This window comes from Gossypium raimondii, chromosome 9 (genome assembly GCF_025698545.1).
Source record: "Gossypium raimondii isolate GPD5lz chromosome 9, ASM2569854v1, whole genome shotgun sequence".
In the NCBI taxonomy this organism is placed as follows: domain Eukaryota; kingdom Viridiplantae; phylum Streptophyta; class Magnoliopsida; order Malvales; family Malvaceae; genus Gossypium; species Gossypium raimondii.
Window position 1 is genome coordinate 7229584 of NC_068573.1, and position 20632 is coordinate 7250215.

At 34.8% G+C, this 20632-nt stretch overlaps 1 protein-coding gene and 1 long non-coding RNA gene across 5 annotated transcripts; both read left to right on the plus strand.

Moving 5' to 3' along the window:
* Positions 1-2743: 2743 nt before the first annotated feature.
* Positions 2744-9859, plus strand: LOC105798289 (CRM-domain containing factor CFM2, chloroplastic). Of its 2 annotated transcripts, none has more exons than XM_012628304.2 (14): positions 2744-3554; positions 4319-4847; positions 4923-5053; positions 5839-6135; positions 6218-6374; positions 6524-6816; positions 7003-7062; positions 7173-7229; positions 7309-7395; positions 7642-7887; positions 7961-8159; positions 8775-8905; positions 8995-9217; positions 9361-9859. In XM_012628304.2, the coding sequence occupies exons 1-13, from the start codon at positions 2880-2882 to the stop codon at positions 9202-9204; spliced, it is 3072 nt and encodes a 1023-aa protein (XP_012483758.1). In that variant the 5' UTR covers positions 2744-2879; the 3' UTR covers positions 9205-9217; positions 9361-9859. The 2 variants fall into 2 exon arrangements, with proteins under 2 accessions (XP_012483758.1, XP_012483760.1); XM_012628306.2 differs by having other exon boundaries at positions 7642-7854.
* Positions 9860-10667: 808 nt separating this feature from the next.
* On the plus strand, positions 10668-16769 carry LOC105798290 (uncharacterized). 3 transcript variants are annotated; one of them, XR_008188719.1, is made up of 3 exons: positions 10668-10956; positions 11050-11163; positions 16496-16769. It is a non-coding gene; the product is annotated as an uncharacterized LOC105798290 (long non-coding RNA). The 3 variants fall into 3 exon arrangements; XR_001135002.2 differs by lacking the exon at positions 16496-16769 and adding an exon at positions 16042-16278; XR_008188720.1 differs by having other exon boundaries at positions 10668-11163.
* The last annotated feature ends 3863 nt before the right edge of the window (positions 16770-20632 follow it).

The window sequence follows — 20632 nt, forward strand, 5'->3', positions numbered from 1 at the left end:
GTGGGTGATTCAATTTTCAGATGGGTTCGGAATGTTGTTGAGGTTGGGTGTATCCTTTATTCAACAAAACTCTCTCTGTGATTATTCCAAAGGTCATTTCTCAGTTTAAACCCATGAGCCCATGTTCAGTTATTTACATGATTCTGACGAAGGTAATTGTTAATAGAATTATAGGAGTCATGCCGACTTTAATTCATTCCAATCAAGTTAGTTTTGTGGTTAAAAGGAATAATTACAGACATCATTCTGCTAGTCCAAGAGGTAATTCATTCTTTTCTCATTCACAAAGGTAATACTAGATGGATGGCAGTTAAAATTGATCTTGAAATGGTATATGATAGAGTATGATGGGATTTCATGCAAAATTGCTTAAGCGATGTGGGTTTTCCAAGCAATCTGCGTAGGGTCATTATGCACTGTATCTCATCGACTTCTATACAAGTGCTATGGAATGGTGCACTAACTGAAGAATTTGTTCCATCAAGGGGGGTTAGACAAGGTGACTCATTTCCCCCTTACCACCTTGTTCTTGGTATGGAGAGGTTGGGGCATAGTATTTGTGACACCGAGGAGAATGGGTTGTGGAAACCTATTCGTTTATCTAGAGGAAGACGGTTGCTTTCTTATTTATCTTTTGCAGATGAGCTAGTTTTATTTTGTGAAGCCACTGTTATCAAGCTTCAGCCATGAGGTCTGTTTTGCAACAGTTCTATTTTTCTGGGCACAAAATAAATGCTAGCAAATTGAAGGTCTTTTTTTCTGCTAACATTTCAAACTCTACTGCATCAATTATTTCTCAACATCTGGGTTTTCAAACAGTAGACGGCTTAGGAGTATATTTGGGTATGCCTCTTTTTCACCGGAAGTTAAGAATACCACTTTTCAGTTTCTAATTGATAAAGTTTGTACCAAGCTCTTAGGATGGGGAAGCTAAGAAGCTCTATTTAGTAAGAAGAGTAACTTTAGCTAAGTCTATTTTGATGAACATCCCTAGTTACTTCATGCAAACTACCATGATTCCAATTGGGGTTAATTGGAATTTTTGTTGCCAGCCTTTAGCTAACGAGAGGGTTTAGGCTTATGAAAATTAGATGACCAAAATAAGGCCTTTCTCTTCAAAGGATTTCAACTTATTACTAAAAAGGAAGCTTTTTAGGTTCAAGTTTTAAGGAGTAAATATAAGTTTGAAGAAGGATGCCCTATCTCTAGTGACCAACCGATCTGCTCCTTTGTTTGGAGTTCACTTTCTAATATATGGGGTCACTCCGTGAATGAATTCATTGGGTTATAAAAGATGGTAGATCAGTGAAATTTTGGGAGGACAATTGGATTTCAGGTATGGGTCCTTTGATTGAGCAGTTTCAGGGTCCAACGATGATGCAAGGATCAACTCATGTTAGTGATTATGTGGATTCGAGGGGATCTTGGGACTGGAACAACCTTGTGCCTTTCATTGATTACCAAACAATGATTAAAATTGCTTCAGTAACACCTCCTTCAATTACTACAGGCCATGATTTTTGCATTTGGTAAGACACATAGAATGGATTGTGCACAATGGCTTCCACGCTTTGTAAGCTTATTGGTGCCAATTGGGAGCCCAAAGATGGGAAATGGAAGATGTTTTGGAATGTTCAAAGCTCGTAGAGAGGCAATTCCTTTGGATTCCTGTTAAGGAACACTTATTGTCAAATAACAAACGATTGAGGAGGAGGGGAATTTCGGATTCTAATATCTGCCCAACATGTAAGTGCTCTACTGAAACGACCCTCTACGTTCTTAGAGACTGCTTTGCTACTATAGGAGCATGGGATCAATGTGTTCCAATTAGTGTGAGGAACAAGTTCTCTGCTGCAGATCTAGAGAGTTGGATTTTAGGTGGCATTGCAAATTGTTGGAATATCTTGAGAAGGGAGGTGGATTGGGGTCCATATTTTGCTTCTGTTTATTTCAATATATGGAAGCAAAGGAATTGGTATATTTTTCAGGACAAATGTTTAAGTCCAAGGGGGGTGGTGTTAAGAAGCTTATACATGGCTAAAGGCTACTTCTATTCGATTAATGATGCTGCTGGTTCTAAAAGGTTGTCCGATTCAGTTACAACATGGTCTAAGTCTCCTACTGGAGTTGTTAAAATTAATATTGATGGAGCTAGAATTGATTCGGATAGTATGGCATCAGCAGGTGGTGTTTTCCAGGACGATAAAGGCGAATGGATTCTGGGTTTTTCTCGAAACATTGGGGTCGGAACCGCTCTGCAATCTGAACTCTTGAGGTATTTTTGATGGTTTGTCAATTACTTGGAATGGTGGTTATTGACAAGTGATCCTCGAAACAGATTGTAAGGAAGCAGTGGATTGAATCAACAGCGGTACGGACTTTCTTCCTTGTTTGGAGCTGGTCAAGGATTTACAACATTTATGCAAGCGCCATTGGAGCATCCATATTCAACATATTCCGAGAGGAGTTAATAGAGTGGCCAACTTTATAGCTAAACAGGTTCTAAGGTACAGCTATGGGTTTTATCTGAGTAAAGAACCTATAGAGGAAATGCTACAAATGCAGGAACAGGATGCTCGTGGACCCATTACTGCTTCTGTTCTTGTTAATGCCTCCCTTCTTGTTACAAAAAAAAAAAAAAAACCCGAATCGCTTCGGGTCAATCCGTTCAGAAAGGAATATAAAAGATTTTTGGGGTAGGCCCAATCCAAAACGACCTTAAATTACCCGCTCAGCAAGTCGATAAAATCCTCTCTGTGTTTCAAACAGTGATAGTTAACGTTAGCCTTAGCCATATGAGGATGACACAACTCTGTCTCAAATAACTCGCTCTTCTTTGAGTACTTGTTTTTTCTGGCCTCTCTCTCCCATGATAAAAAATGTTACTTTCTATGAACAAGCACCCCCCTTTCACTCTCCTACCAACAACCCTAATTCAACCTCCGATACTCTCCCCTCAATACCTTAAACCCACTCTAAAACCCCGTAAATATATCTTCCTTATCCGGAGCTCCATAACCCGACCTGAGAATCAAGCCCTTCCTCAGTCTGCCATCCAACGGATTGCTGACAAGCTCCGGTCACTTGGATTCTCTGAGACCCCGAACCCACAACCTGAATCCGAATCTGGGTCCGGGTGCCCCGGAGAAATCTTTGTCCCTTTACCAGAGAAGTTACCAAAGTACCGGGTCGGACATACGATTGATTCAAGCTGGAGTACACCGGAGAACCCGGTGCCGGACCCTGGTTCGGATCCGGGGAGCTTGATGGTAAGGTTCAGGGACATGAAGAGGGAGAGGAAGAAAATGGGGAGGGTGAAGGAGGAGGAGAGGGTGGTTCCAAGTTTGGCTGAGCTGAAGCTGTCTGCGGCGGAGCTAAAACGGTTGAGGACGGTGGGAATTGGTGAGAAACGGAAGTTGAAGGTTGGGAAAGCTGGGATTACGGAGGGAATTGTGAATGGGATCCACGAAAGGTGGAGAAAGAGTGAAGTAGTTAGAATTGTTTGTGAGGATATTTGTAAAATGAATATGAAGAGGACTCATGAGGTTTTGGAGGTTCGTTGTTTTTCATTAATTTTGTTTTTATCAATCAATGTACTTGTTTTACTTTGCTTTGAAGTTGCTATTTTGATTTGCTTTTAAGGTTTTTATGTTATGTGAATGAATGCAAATATAATTCCACTTGGACTACCAAATTTGATGCAATCATTTTCCATCCTCTGGATGTTAAAAGTTTCAAAGTCTAAGATTTTAAGTGTTCCTCTGGATGTTGAATGATTTACTTGGTGTCATTTGTTAACATGCAGTAGGTATGAACTTGTGATAATTAAAATATAAGCATGATAGGCAAAGATTTGGGATTGATTGAGGTGGTAGTGTGGTTGAATTATTGAATAGAAATTGTAAATTCTTTTATTATCGAGTATAGTTAAAAGCTTTGTCATCATTTCATTATGTTTCAACAATCATGCCATCTAATAAACATGACACAGTGTTAAGCACCGGGGATGTGGTTGAAAGAGAAACTGTACATTCTCTTAGTTTTGAAGATTGAATGCTATTTGTTAAAAGATTTATCATCATTTAATTGTGTTTTAATAATCTCACAGTTTAATAACCATGATACTGTGTTACTGTTTAACTTCCAGACTTCCAGTCCATTGTTAATGGTTTCATGAAGATCTTATAGGAACACATTTAGGCGGTTAAAATTGGATTAAATGATTTGCAGATTCTGCATATAATAGTATTAATTCATCTGGTTCCTACGTAGCTTATGTTAGGATTCTAATGTTGGGTTTCTGTATTGATAATCTCAGAGAAAAACTGGAGGATTGGTTATTTGGAGATCTGGAAGTAAAATAATATTATATAGAGGAGCCAATTACAAGTATCCTTATTTCTCAGCTGATAAAATAGGAACACATGACAGTTCATCCAATGCTTCATCAGATACAAATGTGGATAATAAGGAACTCGATGAAACAGAAAGCTGCTCATCTGAATTCAATGGTGTAAAAACTTCTACTCCTAAAGCAACTGACAAAATGACTAAACGAGCACTAATCCAAGGTGTTGGCTCTCCAAGTAGGGTAAGGTTTCAACTGCCAGGTGAGGCAGAACTTGTTGCAGAAGCTGACCGCCTGTTAGATGGATTGGGTCCAAGGTTTACGGACTGGTGGGGATATGAGCCTCTTCCAGTCGACGGTGATCTCCTACCTGCTATTATTCCTGGATATAGGAGACCTTTCCGCCTTCTTCCTTATGGTGTGAAGTCACTGCTCACAAATGATGAAATGACCACTTTAAGAAGACTTGGTCGACCCCTGCCCTGTCATTTTGCATTAGGTAGATCTAACTCCTAATTTTTACTTATATTAATTTGATGTACATCCATTTTACTTTTGTTTCCATTCATATCAGGAAGAAATAGAAAACTTCAGGGATTGGCTGCATCCATTATCAAGCTCTGGGAAAAATGTGAGATTGCCAAAATTGCTGTAAAGAGAGGTGTACAGAACACAAATAGTGAATTGATGGCAGAAGAGTTGAAGGTTAGTGATAACCTGTACATGTTACTTTCTCTTATGGTGTGCGTGTGTGGCATGGTGGGTGGTTTGGGGCACCCTTGAGATGTATTGTTCCATTCAAATGCTTGAATTTGGATTCACTTATGGCAAGAGATAGGTATAAGAGTAGTTAAACATATATTATTGTCCACTCTGTGATAAAAAACATTCCATTCTCTTTCTGTTTATTTAAGGTTCAAGCACTTGTGCTGCTGCCTTTGGCTAGTCATATTTGGTCTTCATCTGAATATCATTCCACAACTGCCTTGATGAGAGTCCAAAACAGATTCCCACCCTTTTTTCCCCTTCAATATTTTAGCGGACAAAGTAGCAAGAGCATATGTTCTCTTTACTAGCAGTATCAACAAAATCCTTTTATCTACTGTACTATATTTCAATTAGCACTTTGACTTCGCCACTATATTCTTCTGAGGGGACTTTTTTGTTGTTGATGTTTCATGCCTCTCTCAATGAATAATCCTTGGACCTTAGTTGCTTGGCATGCTGATTTCAATGTACCTTGAAATTTTTAACTGAACATTAGATTTTAAATAATATTAAATGCTGAGATTTGTTGAGTAAAACATTAAGTGTTAGTCTCTCTTTGGCTGCATCATGGAGATTTCTCACTACATTACAGTTCGTTTAATCAAAAGGGTGTTATAAAATAATTATATTTGAACCTATTCACTGTAGTTAGTTGTTGAGCTATTTATGGTGCAGTATGTTTTGTCAGTGCCTTCTATTAATCAAAAGTACTTTTGTTTCAGTGGCTGACTGGAGGAACTTTGCTCTCACGAGATAAGGACTTTATTGTCCTGTATAGGGGAAAAGATTTCCTGCCTTCTGCTGTTTCTTCTGCAATAGAAGAGCGGAGAAAGCATGTAATTCATGCGGAGAATCAGAGTGGAAAAACCATGCAGGAGGTACATGGAGAGGGTGCTAAAATTGCCTCTGAAAATGATATTAATAGTGCCAAGGATCGCAAAAGTGATGTTTTCAGTATCCGAAAGAACTTGAACTCTGCTGAAGCAACTATTAAAAGGACTAGCTCGAAGTTATCTATGGTACTATTCTACTAAGTTGCTGCTGTTGGCTGCTGTCGTGGTGAAATCTTATTTAATATATGCAACATTTCTTCCAATACAGGCACTGGAGAAGAAAGCAAAGGCCGAGAAACTTCTAGCGGAGCTGGAGCAGGAGGTGATCCCTCAACAATCTGAAATTGACAAAGAGGGTATAACTCGAGAAGAAAGATATATGCTTCGGAAGGTTGGCCTGAGAATGAAGCCTTTCCTCCTATTGGGTGAGTTTGGCCACATAGTTCAAGCCTTTGATCTTGAAATAGTGGATCCAATGGGTTAATTTGGGAGGCAATCTAAAGGGCACTTTCAAATTACACCCACCTATCAACCTAACTCTCACAGATTAGTGTTTTTTATCATTTGTGCTTAGGTAGACGGGGAGTATTTGATGGAACAGTTGAAAATATGCATCTTCATTGGAAGTACAGGGAACTTGTGAAGATAATTTCTAAGGAGACAAATGTTGAAGCTGTTCACCAAGAAGCACAAATATTAGAGGCAGAAAGTGGTGGAATATTAGTGGCTGTGGAGAGGGTAAGCAAGGGTTATGCAATCATCTTTTATCGTGGAAAGAACTATGAACGGCCTACTTGTCTGAGACCTCAGACACTTCTTACTAAAAGAGAGGCAATGAAGCGCTCTTTAGAGGAACAGCGGCGTAAGGTAAAATTTAGTTATCTTGTTTTGTATACTTCCTACACTTTCGTATAGTTTGCAGGCTCAAAGAAAAAGTGACCTAAAAGACTGTTGGGAAATGGGAAAGAAGAAAAAGGAAGTATCTTCCCAAAGATTGTATACCCTTTCAACATTTTTTGGTTCCTTATTCTTTGTTTATGTTGATTTTTGCAGTCTTTGAAACTACATATTTTGAAGCTTACAAGAAACATAGATGAACTGAAGCACCAATTGGTAAGATGGTCACCCTATATTTTTCATTGGTTCAGTTATTTACTTTCCCTCAAACATCCTATAAGTATCCAACCAGTTTATATAAATTGTGTTACACTTCTTTGACACAGGTTGTAGACAAAGAGGCAAGTAACACGCTAGCTGCTGACCAATCAAGATTGCCATCGGTGAGCTTACATCATGTTTGCTATTTATTAGTGGATTTATTTATTTTTAAGTAATTTACATTTTTCTGTCACATTGAAGGTAGAAGAGGAAATGGAGACATTGCAGTCAGTCAAATGTGCTAGATCAGATATTGAATATCATGCATCTCCAGAAGGGCATTTAGAGGTAGGTAGTTTAAGTATGAAATGCTGAAAATGCGAAATAGTTAGCTTTTGTTTTCAAAAGTTTGTGATTCTGTTGTTAAACTATAAATTATAAAATAGTTCTTGAACACCTTGCTTAGCCTAGCAGTGAATGCCAGTGCGCACTAATTTCATTTGGAAGTTTCATTGCACTCTTTTTCTCAATTTAAATTTTAAACGCATTTAGTTTATATAACATCTAAAATGGCATTTGATTTGATTATGGAAGGCAAAAGACAAATCTGAGTCAACTTCCATGAAAAATGATAGAATGGTTGCTGCAGTTAGTATTAGCGAGCCTTCTGAACAAGTGCTTGTGGAACCATCTTCAATACATGATGGGGTCGAGAATCATAAAACAGAACCTGAATTTTCATCAGAATCTGTGAACAGAAGAAAACATAATACCGAATTGAGGGCTTTGCATTCTCAATTTGAAATGGTTGAATCCTCATCTCACCATGATAACCTTATGGTACATGCTCCTTTGTTATTTTAATATTCTTATGTTTCGTAAGTTCCTAATATTTCCCACCTGTTTTAAGCAGGAAGAAAATGCTTACAATAATGGGCCGATGGAATCAATGGTCGAATCTGCTAGCAAAAATTTGGATGTTTTGATTTCACCAGCAGCTGACAATGTCTCGAATAAAATGGCTTCAACAGCAAAGTTTCTTTCTAACAAAGAAAGACTTCTTTTACGAAAGCAAGCTCTCAATATGAAGAAACGTCCCGTGCTCGCAGTTGGTGATTATCTCTGACTTCTATTGTTTCGATTTTCCGAATCAACTGATTCTACTGTGATCTTTTGTGGTTTGAGCTTTATGGCAAGTACCTGCAGCGATTAGAGCTCCATGTGTTTAGCTGTATCTTTAGCTTAGGTTTTTGTTTTTGTTTCTGTTTAGGGTGCTCACTATTATCTGCATAACTTGCTGCATTTTTAACACTAATATACACATGTTGAAGTGACATTCAAAATTCTATCTTATCATCGATGCCTTTTGCTGAGGAAGTGATGCTGTTTCTTTTGTACTAAAGATCTATGTTTCTCTGAGTCTTCATTTTTCTTGAAAGGCCCGTATTCGACACATCAATATGGGGATACAGCCTCTAAGGATCTTCCAAATACACAAACATAAAAAAATCTGACCATACTCATGTAAGGCACATGCTTGTATCCAATACTTAAAAACCGAGTACAAGCAACATAGCTAAAGATATTAGACTATAGTGTGTCAACAAAGTCACTGGTTGCCAATGCCGATCAACGACCACCGCGTCCCACCCCTTCTCTATTTCTCTCCCTTGTCTTCGTGGTGATCAGGAAAACTTATTTTAGTGTTATGATTGCCTTATTTTCAGGGAGGAGCAACATTGTGACCGGTGTGGCAAAAACAATCAACACACACTTTAAAAAACATCCTCTTGCTATAGTGAATGTGAAAGGGAGGGCTAAAGGGACCTCTGTGCAGGAAGTGGTGCTAAAGCTGCAGGTCTGCTCCCTTGGATTCCAACTGTTTTAACTGTTGTCCTAACTAAGCTATATCTATAACGAGAAAAGCTGTCTATATTAAATTCACAGGAAGCAACTGGTGCAGTTCTAGTTTCTCAAGAACCTAGCAAAGTCATACTATATCGAGGTTGGGGTGCCAATGATGAACCAGCCCGTGGTGATAAGAGGAATGTAAAAGATTCACCGGTTCAGAATCAGCCTGCTGTGTCCCCCGAACTTATTGCTGCAATCAAATTTGAATGTGGCTTGCAATGCCACCAAGAGGAACAGGCACCTTGACAGAATTTTGAAGGTTAAAACGATGTTGTGGTTATAGTTTATTAGCTAAATTTCATTATGCAGACTTCGTTTTGAGCACCTAGTGAATTTGCAGGAACTCGGATGATTAACAATCTAGCCTGTTATTGATATCTTGTTATGCCATAACCATTGCAGGCATATATTCATTGGTCCTTCAACTGGAACAGAGGAACACTTGTCTAGGTCAAGCTGCCTTGATACTGCTCTCCGCATTCTCCGGTTATGTTCATCAAGCATGGTGTACGTATTCTCACTGCTTTTGAACTAGTCACTTCCACATGCGCAACAAAAGTAAATACCATATTGACATCTTGATGGTACAACAGTAGGGATCTTTTTTCATGTCCTGTTGTCAATAAAGCCAATATTGCAAAACAAGGTTGATAATTGATATTCAGCTTGTTTCGTCAGTAAGTGTTGCCTTTGCCCTGTGTAGCATATATAGTTAAATGATCCGAGTCTTGAGACTTTGTCTAACTCGTTTTTTTGTAAGTATAAAATTTTAGAAACACGAGAAAAATCCTTGGTATATTTTTCTCCATGAAGTATGTTTATCAGCCTCAAGACTTTAAAAATTCTCTAGCGTTGAGTAAGCTGGCTGTCTATCTTGAATATGATTTTGGTTCCATATTAAGCATGCTTTTGTAATGTGTAGTAGGACAAATTTGATCGGGATGGCAATTGAACGAGACACGGGTCACACTTGAATGAGTGTTGAAAAGGTTACTAATTATATGGGTAGTTTTTTTTTCAAAATTGAATCAATGATTGAATTAGTTAGACCATTGATGTAACATCTCAATTTTCGGTTGGACATGTGACACTATTCCGGTAATGTATATAGTGGATAAGTGAGAAAATTTGGAAAATGAGTTGGATAAAGGAATCTTATAGAATCAAAGTTGATAATTAAGATGGGAAAATTTTGAAAAGAATTTAGAAGTCAAAATGTGACAAAAGGACCAAATTGTAAATTTTGAAAAGTTTAAGGATTAAAGTGAAAATTTGAATAACATGGGAAAGTGAGCTATCAATGATTATTTGCCATGGAAACATATTGGGTTATATGTTAGTGTAAAAGAAATCACTTTTGTACTAAATTGAAAGAAAATCAAAAGTACAAGGATTAAATTGTAATTTTCCATTTTCATTAGAAAAGGGCAAAATTGTAATTATCACCACTCAGACTTATATTAAAGATTTATTAGGAATTATGAACTTGAATTGGTCTAACTATCCAGTTTTGAGAAGAAATCTTTAAAAATGATAAAAGGGGAAATATGACAATATTGTTATAAAAGGATAATTTGGTTAATTCTCAATACCTTTATTATGGAAATAATATTTAAATATGATATTTGAAATCTAAAATTATTTTGGATCCTAAGAACCTAGTTTTAAATAGACAAATTTGGACTTAAGTTGATAGATGTGGGCCCAAGACCCATATGTTGATATTTTTTTTGGGGGATGAGAACCCCATCAGCCAATTTTCTCTTCTTTTCCATCCAGTAGCAGTAACTATTGCTGCCATTGTTGTTCTTCTTTATCTCCTTACTTTTTTTCTCCATTTTCTCTCAAATATTTCATTATCCACATTGTAATAATGTTGAAATCTCATGAAATCAACCCCCTAAGCTCATTTCCTTCCTCAATTTCAGCCTTGGCAGCCTAGGGTTTCATGAATTTTAGTGGGATAATTCGTGGCTTAAGTGAGAAAACTCTAATAAGGTAAGAAATGGTTTCCTACATCAACTTTAACTTGATATTTGCTATGATTTGTCATAAGAAAACTTTGAAGGAATTTATATTAATTTTTTATAGTATTTTTGTTGTATGAAAATGAGGAGATGATGATTTATGGAAATTATAAGCTTGAATGATGTTAGAGTGGAGCTCATGGAAGCTTTGATTAAGTGTTTTAGAGCATCCACTAAGGTAAGTACCTTGAATATTCTTATTTATCTTATATTAAAGTTTATGAATTAGGTAAAGTTATAGGTGATAAATATGGAATGGAAAATGTAATAAACATATGCCAATTCCATGGTTTAAAATATATGAAATAAGTCCATAATGTGTTATGTTGGAATTGTTATTTAAGAAATGTTTTGTAAAATAAAATTATGATGCGGAGATATTAATTGCAATGAAAATGTTAGTAAGAATGGTTTGACATATAAACTTATATTATTAATGTAAAATGTGAATAGATGGCATTGTGGCCATAAATAAGACTTATTGGTGAATTTATGCTTTTAGTCAATATCATGTTAAAATATGAGAATTGATATGTAAAATATAAAGAACAATGGAAATAGGATTTTACACTTTTGGGAGCTATTATATGAAATGGATATGTTTACAATGCCTAAAGAAATATGAAAAATGAGTAAGTATATGAAAAGAACTTATGGTGTCTGCATGTGGAAATGTACACGCCCAAAAGACCTTTATTAATATGATTTTGAACATGATTATGTGGAGGCACTTAAGGTGCCCTTATATGATATGTGTGCATGCATTTGTTAATAAATTTGGTGGATACTTGTTAATAATAATTGTAAAGTGCCCTAGTAGACATAGTGAAATGTTAGGATACGGTTTATGTGCACTTTATATCGCTTTCGGGCCTTGCACTTACATGCATCTTGGTATGGTGTAGTTTATGCTCTTATGAGCTCTTTGGTATGGTGGAAAGATGTTTGCGCTATCTTACAGTTTAGCACTTCGGTGCTCATTGGTGTGGTAGGGAGTCCTGCGTATCCGAGTCAATTTTACTAAAGTTTACTATGGGCGAAAATGAGTTCCATGTTGTTAATAAACTTTAATTGTTACTATAGATGGCTAAAAGCAATAGTAAGTGTCATGAATTAAATGTCTTGTAACTAAAAGAGATGAAAATAACTAAATGAATAAGTAAAAGATAATTTCACATGATAATGAGCTTTAATAGTGTGTGGCCTAGTGAACTTACCTTAAATGATATTAAGGAAATTGATGATTTAAGCATGCCATAGTTCAAAGAAATGAAAATGATGAATATAAATCACATAAAGATTAACGACTATAAATGAGAAATGTGAAAGAACATGTCAAGATACAATATGGACTTTACTTGAGAGTCTTGAATAGATATTTTCATTAAACAAATTGGTTAACAAACTGCTAATATGTAAGTTGAGCCCTTACACTTTGGTAAATTAAAATGAAACAACCAATACTACTAAAATATGGCTTGAATAAAACTAGCATGAAATCCATAGGATGGGCTCAACACTAATAAGGATTAAGATAAGTAAGATTATCCCTAACTACTTCCTAAGCTTTTTAAGCTCACACGTTAGTAGTTGTTTAAAATGTGTAAGTTTGGACTTACTAAGAAGTCATGGTGTTGGCTTGGGAGCATTGCATCATCCATTGAGTTTCTAAGGTTGTAATCCAATTGTTTAAATACTTGAGTGATTGTAAAGTTAAATGATGAACTTGAGCCTCTTTTGTAACGACCCAGTTTCCAGTGGTGTTGGAAAATGCAGTTTCGGAACCTCATTTCCGTAAACCGAGTTCGTAAATATTAAATATGAATATTTACGGAGTTAGTATAAAAATATATTCAAATTCAGTTAGGTAATTTAGCCGAAAAAATAGTTAATTAAGGTCCAGAGACTAAATTGTAAAAGTTCAATCACTATAGATTTTTAATTAGAAAAAGACTTGAGAACCTATATAGCAATTATCCAAATGATCAAGATGATAAGTAAACCAATTTGGAATGGTGGAAAGTGGATGATGACTTAATTAGTTAATAATTAAGTAAAGTAAACTACAATTACAATAATTAACTAAGATTAATTATTAATTAACTTAAGTACAAAAGAAAAGTTAGAGGATGAAAACATCATCTTCATCCTTCATCACCATCCACCATTGTTGAGAGCCATGAAAAATTTCAAAATTTCTTCAATACAATTGACCAAAATTCAAGTAAGTCCCTAAGCCATTTTCTTTTGATTTTTATAGATTTTTTTATCATGAGAGTTTGATTTAGCTGGCCCATGTATCAATTTGTTCAATTGGTAAAATTTTGATAAATTACCATTATTGAGAATTGGATGAATTAGGCTTGAAATTGATAGAAATTAAGCTTAGATTATGAAAAGATTAAATTGTAAAGCTTAATAAGCTTAATTGTTAACCTTGTTATATTAGGGATCAAATTGAATAAAATAAAATTTTTATGAAATTATACTAGGAATAGAAAGTATAATGTCCCTAATGAATAAATGTGAAATTAGATTTTAATTGAAGCCCTATTATGAAAGTTTTGGTTGTCCTAGGTTTAGAGACTAAATTGAATAAATTAAAAATTGTGTTTAGCTTTGTATTTGAATGTGAATTGGAGGAAATTTTATTTTAATTGTTGAATTATTATTTTTATCTAAAAATGACGTCGGGCCATCAAGAGAGAAAAGAAAAGTGAGAGTCAATGACAAGTGACGCTAGATTTCAATTTGTAATTCTATAATTAAAGATCAATTCAATTATTGTATATTCATGATATTTTGCATAATGTGGTATTGAGGTGAGTTGATAATAGTTGTTTGAATTGAATTGCTATGATTTAGATTGAATGTCAATATATGGACTAAATTTAATAGAATAGAAACTAACATGACTTAATTGATCTACGATATTTGATATGGAATTGAATTGAACATGTTATATGATATGCTTAAATGGTGAAATGATGATGAACTAAGACTGATGGAATATGAATTGCACTATATGATGAAATTGGAAAATTGATTACCTTATCAACTGTTCGGGCAGAGCCGGATGTAGTTGGCTTGCCATAGGATAGATTTAGTACGGGTTACTTTGAATATATGTCGATGAGTGTTGGGTGCATTTTCCTTTGGACGTTTCAATCAGTGTTGGATGCAAATTATATACTTCAGACATTCTGATGAGGCATTGGATGCCAAATTGGTGTGTTGGTTGATATTCGTGTATCCATTCAAGTCCAAGTCATATTAATAGAGAATATAAATGTAAATTGGTAAAATAATTTTCTAAAAGAATTGAAAATATGAATTGGTAATACTAAAAATGCATATTTACGATATATGAATATCGATAGCATGTGAAAGACCATGCGAATCAATTATACAAGCCCGGAAGGTCGATATGGAAAAACAACAAATTAATCTATTCGATTAAAAAATGATAGATTGAAATAATCAAATGTTATGAATTGAATATAAATGTAAGCATTATTGATACTAGTATGTTAGTATGGTATGTTTATTTGGAATAGTTATGTAACACCCTTAACCCGTATCTATCATTGAATTAGGGTTATGGAATATTACTGATAAATTAGAATCTTTAAACATCAAACATTCAATAAATTCAAGAAAAATATCGTAAACCATTCATTCTCATACATTTCATCCTTAAACCAAGCCCTCAAGGCCTTAAAAATAGCTTGGGAACAATTCGGGACTAAATCGAGACAATTAGAATTTCAGGGAAAAGAAGCAAAATTTAAAAAACATGAGACACATGGCTGTGTGGCCAGGCCGTGTGGAACCTCCCAAGCCGTGTAACTTTCGAATAAGGGACACATGGTCGTGTCCCAGCCAGTGTTCTTACTTGTGTAACTCTCTGAGTAGGGTCACACGGTCGTGTCACACGCCTATGTGTCAAGCCGTGTAACTCTCTGATATGCCCCACACGCCCGTGTGCCAGGTCGTATGTTAGGACGTGTAACTTACTGACTTGCATACAAAAGACTTTCAGATGACACACGACTGTGTCACAAGGTTGAGTCACACGCCCATGTGAACCCAAATTGACCCATTTCTTGCTCAATTTCACTCCCTTATTGCATATGTACCTACACACTTTAAAATACACATATGGAAGGTGCAATTCAACTTCAAACACACTCAAACATAATCATATATTCATTCTATGTATCAAGCATTTATCAACCTTGACATCTCAATGTGTTTCATCACAAATCATTCTCAACTTGTACCCACAAACTCATTTGTCTCTATAGACCAAACTGATACGAACTCAAAAATATAAAAATTACTAAAAATGGGCATCAATACACTTACCAAATCAAAGCTAAAATCAAAGTTGGAAAACCCTAGCTTTTTCCTTTCTTTTTCGTGAATAAGATGAAGAAAAATGAGATTTTAAAAAAAAAATTTAGGTTTAATTTAATATATATACTTATGACATTTTTATAAATACTTTAACTTTATTAATTAAGCTTTAATAAATCATTAATTAAGCCTAATTAAATCACTTTATTAAACATAACCTCATCAAATCCCACTAACTAATTTCCATGGTTAATTTGTCCATTTAGTCCCTTTAATTTAACTACTCAACCTTTGTAGTTTTACAATTCATCCTTTTACTTATTAAACTATCCAAACAAATAAATTTCTCAACCAAAATTTAATGACTCTAGAGACCTTATAAATATACTAATTAAATAATATTCACGAAGTAATTTATTGGAATTATGGTCTCGAAACCATTATTTTGACATTCTTGAAAATAGAACATTAAAGGTTAAATTAAGGCAATGTATGGATTATTCATATGATAAAAATTGGTACACTTAATGGTATATGCATATTTGATGTGTTGATTGAGAAATGGTATAAATAGTATATGAGTTGGATGATATTAGAATAATGTATGCAATTGTTTTAAACTTGTACTTTGACTTGAATCATGGAAATACCACTAAGCTTTATCGCTCAACGTAAGGTTTGTTTTCTCCATCTGTAGGTATAGGTAAATTTCAAAGTTTCAAGGCGTGATCTAGCATCCAAACAGTAAACCTTGACTCAACAATGTTTGTATAGTTTCGTTTTGTTAAATATATGGTATGCATCTAGGTTGAGTTGGTTTTTGTATAATAAATCATGTTGAAGTTGAGCTAGTAATGGCTAGCTAGATATGACATAACGGTATTGTCCAAATTATATTTTGAGATTATTACTATTGAAATGAAGTTGATATGCATATATGATTTTAAGTGGATGAATTGAGTTAGTATATGGAAAGTGTTGTCAGTAAACAAAATGGAATGGTGTTTGATGAATGTATATGTATAGGTTGTGCTAAATGATTAGGAATGAACATTGGATTATGATACTTATGCTTGATTTAATGAACGGAAGATTCGGTTTGTATTTTTGGCTAACTTGAATATGTACCAAATTGGACCTTTTGGAAACAGATGGTCACGCTGCCACGTTAGCTCCTTAACATCTACGAGGCCTAGTCAGTGAGTTACGTCGCGATAAGGAACTCTTGAAGTCACGACGTCAACTTAATATTTTACAATCTTTACAATTTGGTCTTAATTCAATCTCAGGTTAGCATAAGAGCTTTCGTAAGCTTGTATATGATTCGTAGATGATTATATATCATATCATATCATATCATATCATATGCATGTATTACTCGTATTTAAATTTTTAATGGTATAAATCGAATATATTTTATCGTAAGTTGCTCTAGAAATGGACGTGGCATCTTTTAGCTTGAACCCGACGATTGGGTCGAGTACAAGGTGTTACATCTTTTGCGATTCTCTTAAACAAATATGTATGTTTTGTTTTGGATGTGTTCATGCTAAGTTTTTTTAAGCTTAAATGATTTTAAGTTTTGATTTATAATGACATGATTTATGTTGGAATGATATGATGATGTTTGGGTTTTAGAGTGATTTTTAAGTGTTTTAGGCGAACTCAGTGAGTCACATTGTGACCACAAAGTTTCAACATCCCAAAATCGATGCATGATGTCGCGACTTCTATTTTCTTATGTTGTGACCTTATTAACTCAGCTAGTCACGTTGCAACGTCAAATGATTCTGGTTACATTTATTTTAGCACTGCACTATTTTAAGTTGTTTTGACCTTTCAAAGCTCATTTTGAGTTCCGACCACCTCTTATTAACTCTGAATAAATCCTAAATAATTTTAAATTGTTTTTAAAACTTTAAATCTTGTCTAAAACAATTGTTAATTATTTTACAAATTTTTTAAACTTTCAATTATTAAATAAATCCAAGATTTCTTAGTTATATATGCTTCGATGGCATCTCCCATCTATATTAGTCGTTTGAAATGGGTGAGGTGTTACAATTGATTTTTAGTTTGATCGTTTCAACTCAATTATATATAACAATGTATTATTTAATTCTTAAAGAATAAATACCGCTAAATATATGTTGGAAAATGAAAAGTTTTAGGTGATAAAGAGATATAGAAAGATAACCCACTTTCCTCTCCATTTTCATGTCTTTTTCTCTACATTTTTACACTTTCAACTGGGGGAGAGCATTTGATTTTTTCTGTCAGTTCAGTCATTTTTTTATTAAACTGACTTAACCAACCATAATCTACAAAACTGAACTAATCAAATTAGAGTTCAATAGTCGACTTAATCGACTTAATTAGGTTATTAGTTATTGGGTTATATTTAGTTTAGTTATTTTACTTGAATAATATATATTTGTTGATACCGCTTATCAGCAAGAAAGGAGACAATGAGGAGAAACTGGTGGTGCATAGGAGGTCGGTTCTCCTAAACAGGTGGAGAGTTGAAAAGTGTAAAGAGGTAGAGAAGAAGGAGGAGGTTGTATGTTGAGGAAGATAAAAGACTAAGGCTAGTAAGAGAGTCAATGGTATGGTTCATTTTTCCTCTTTCTTCAAGGTATTTATAAGCAAAGGGTTCTTTTTCAATTTATGCCATGTCACCAACAATCTTGAGGTGATGGTGATCGTGTAGTTGGCCAGGTGGTAGTTTTGTTACACATTGATTATCGTCAAGCACGATATTGCTTTGACATTCTCCTTGTTGAGGTAGTACGAAGTTGTTATGCCTCTGTGGTCCCTAGGTGGTCCTTCTTGGAGATGAAAGTGTTCATGCTAAAAGTAGGTGGCCTAAGAGGTGGTAGTCAATCTGGGTGGTTGTTCACCTAGTAACCAGCCAAGTGGTGCAAAGTGGAGGATTGTTTGTAGGTTCTTCTCAAGTAACTTCTCATGATGCCATGTGTCCAAGATAGGTAAGTGTATAACAATTGTCCCCCCTCCCCTAGTCAGAGGGCCGATTATAAAGTGGCTTGCCTTGTTACCATCTGTAATCTCTACGGGTGGAAAAATAGTGGGTGGTATGGTAATGATTAGCTTAGAAGACTCGGAGTTGCTCTGTGTGCGTATTGAGTATTTTTTTAAGGTGAAAGATTTCCTTAAAGCTTCCAAAACATTTGCATTTAATGTAAATCTAAACAACCGTGTATTAGGATTCGAAGTAATGATGAATTGTAACTTTTCATGGTATACGTGTTCGAGTGTCATTAAGTGTAAATTATTAAAGTATACAAATGATGAAGCTCACAGTTTTGAGAAAACCCTATCTATTCTCTTCTTCTTCAACATTAAAATTATTTTTGTTGCTTTAGGTTTTCAAATCTTTCTCTTTGGTTTTCTGTTGCCATGTTGCTGGCCTTCAAATGCTTTTGCTTCCTGAGGATTTTTCTCTATTGGTTGTTGTTTTCCTTGTTTTAAGGTTCTTCGCTTAGGAATTTTAAGGCGAACCACATTTCTCTGCATTTTCTGCCCTTTTTCTTTGTTTTTTTTACATTTATGGTCAAAAAAAGTTGTAATCAATCGCCTATAGATGATTATTTCTAGACAAAATTATTCACCTGCTTCTCTGTTGTAACACCTTTTATTTGACCTGATCGTTGGGTCCGAGCTACAAGGTGTCACATCTGTTATTGGAGTAACTTCCATCAAAATAAAATAAATATATCAATCAAACAAATATTTATTACTTATACACATTTATAATATGATTCACAACTAAATCTGAGCCTTAATCGAGCTTACGAAAGCTCTTTTGTTAACCCAAGCATGAATTATGACCAAATTGTAAAGTTTTGAAAATTCGGTGCCGACGTCGTGACATCACCCTCTCTACGTCATGACGTTGCTAAACAGTTTGTCACGTTGTGACGTCTAGGTTCTCAACATCGGGACGTCACATGCTATCGAACAATGTTGCGACAAGGAGAGTTGCTCGTATCGACATGGAGTCTATTTTTGGTAAAAGTTAGGCCATTTGGTACTTATTCGATGTCAACCTAACCAATTTCACATTTGGAGCATAATTGCACACCTTTACCTGCACAAGATCATACCATAATGCATCCCAAAGACCTTATAACATCATTTCAATTCAATTTATCCAACATATCTTCATTTGGCCAACAAAACATATCAAAATTGCTTACTCAATTCAACATCATCATCAATGTATTTTCCATTTCTTACCATCACATATACTATTTCATTTCATACTCATTTCACCATTTAAATATCAAACATAAAGTTGCACAAGTTACCAAAATATTCACTATTGCATATATGAACAATAGCTTTCCAAAATCAAACATTAACCAAGGTGTAAACTAAACCATCATTCATAAGTAACACATATAAACACCTATGTTCATGCCACATAGTCGAGCTTAGAATGAGTAAAAGCCTACTGAATTGATAGTTGGATAGTGTGAGCTTCAATGTGACCCGATCGACGAGTTCAACAAACCAACAATCTATAGAAAAGGGAAAAACAATTGGTAAGCATTTCGAATGCTTAGTAAGTCTATAATTAAACTCACGTAACTTACATTAACATTAAAAAAAACATTAACAATTGAAATCACAATGTCACATAGTACAATATTTCATTGGCATCCTTATACAATCTCACGCAACAACCGATAGGTTAGTTCATTACCATAGTCTAATCATATAATACAATTCATATACATATATAATCATATTCTTTCATCCTGTACCTATAACACCACTAACCATTATCTATTACTAGAACAGGGTTACAGAGCATTACCGAACTTTACGAATTAAATACGGATATTTCCCAACTTTTCAAAATTTTTATTAGAAATAAGGGACACATGCCTGTGTCTCTGCTTGTGTGAATGGAAATAAGTCATTATTAAACAAAATACCTATACATGCCACTATATCCAAAATCCAATCATTTGAACATATTGATATAACCAATGGATAGTGTGATATGTCTCCGATAAGCTTCCAACCTAATTGAGCTTTCGATAATCTAAAAAGTAGAAGAAAGCGAATACATGAGCAATGAATGTTTAGTAAGCTCGTATAGAATTTAATCATATTAATTCATTTCAAATATGAAATCTATACATATCAAGAACAATCCACTATTAATACCACAATACTCATGCAGCTATATTCAACAACCCACAAGGTGAATAAATCCACCGTATCACTTACATATTATCCCAAGCTTAGTAGGATTTTAT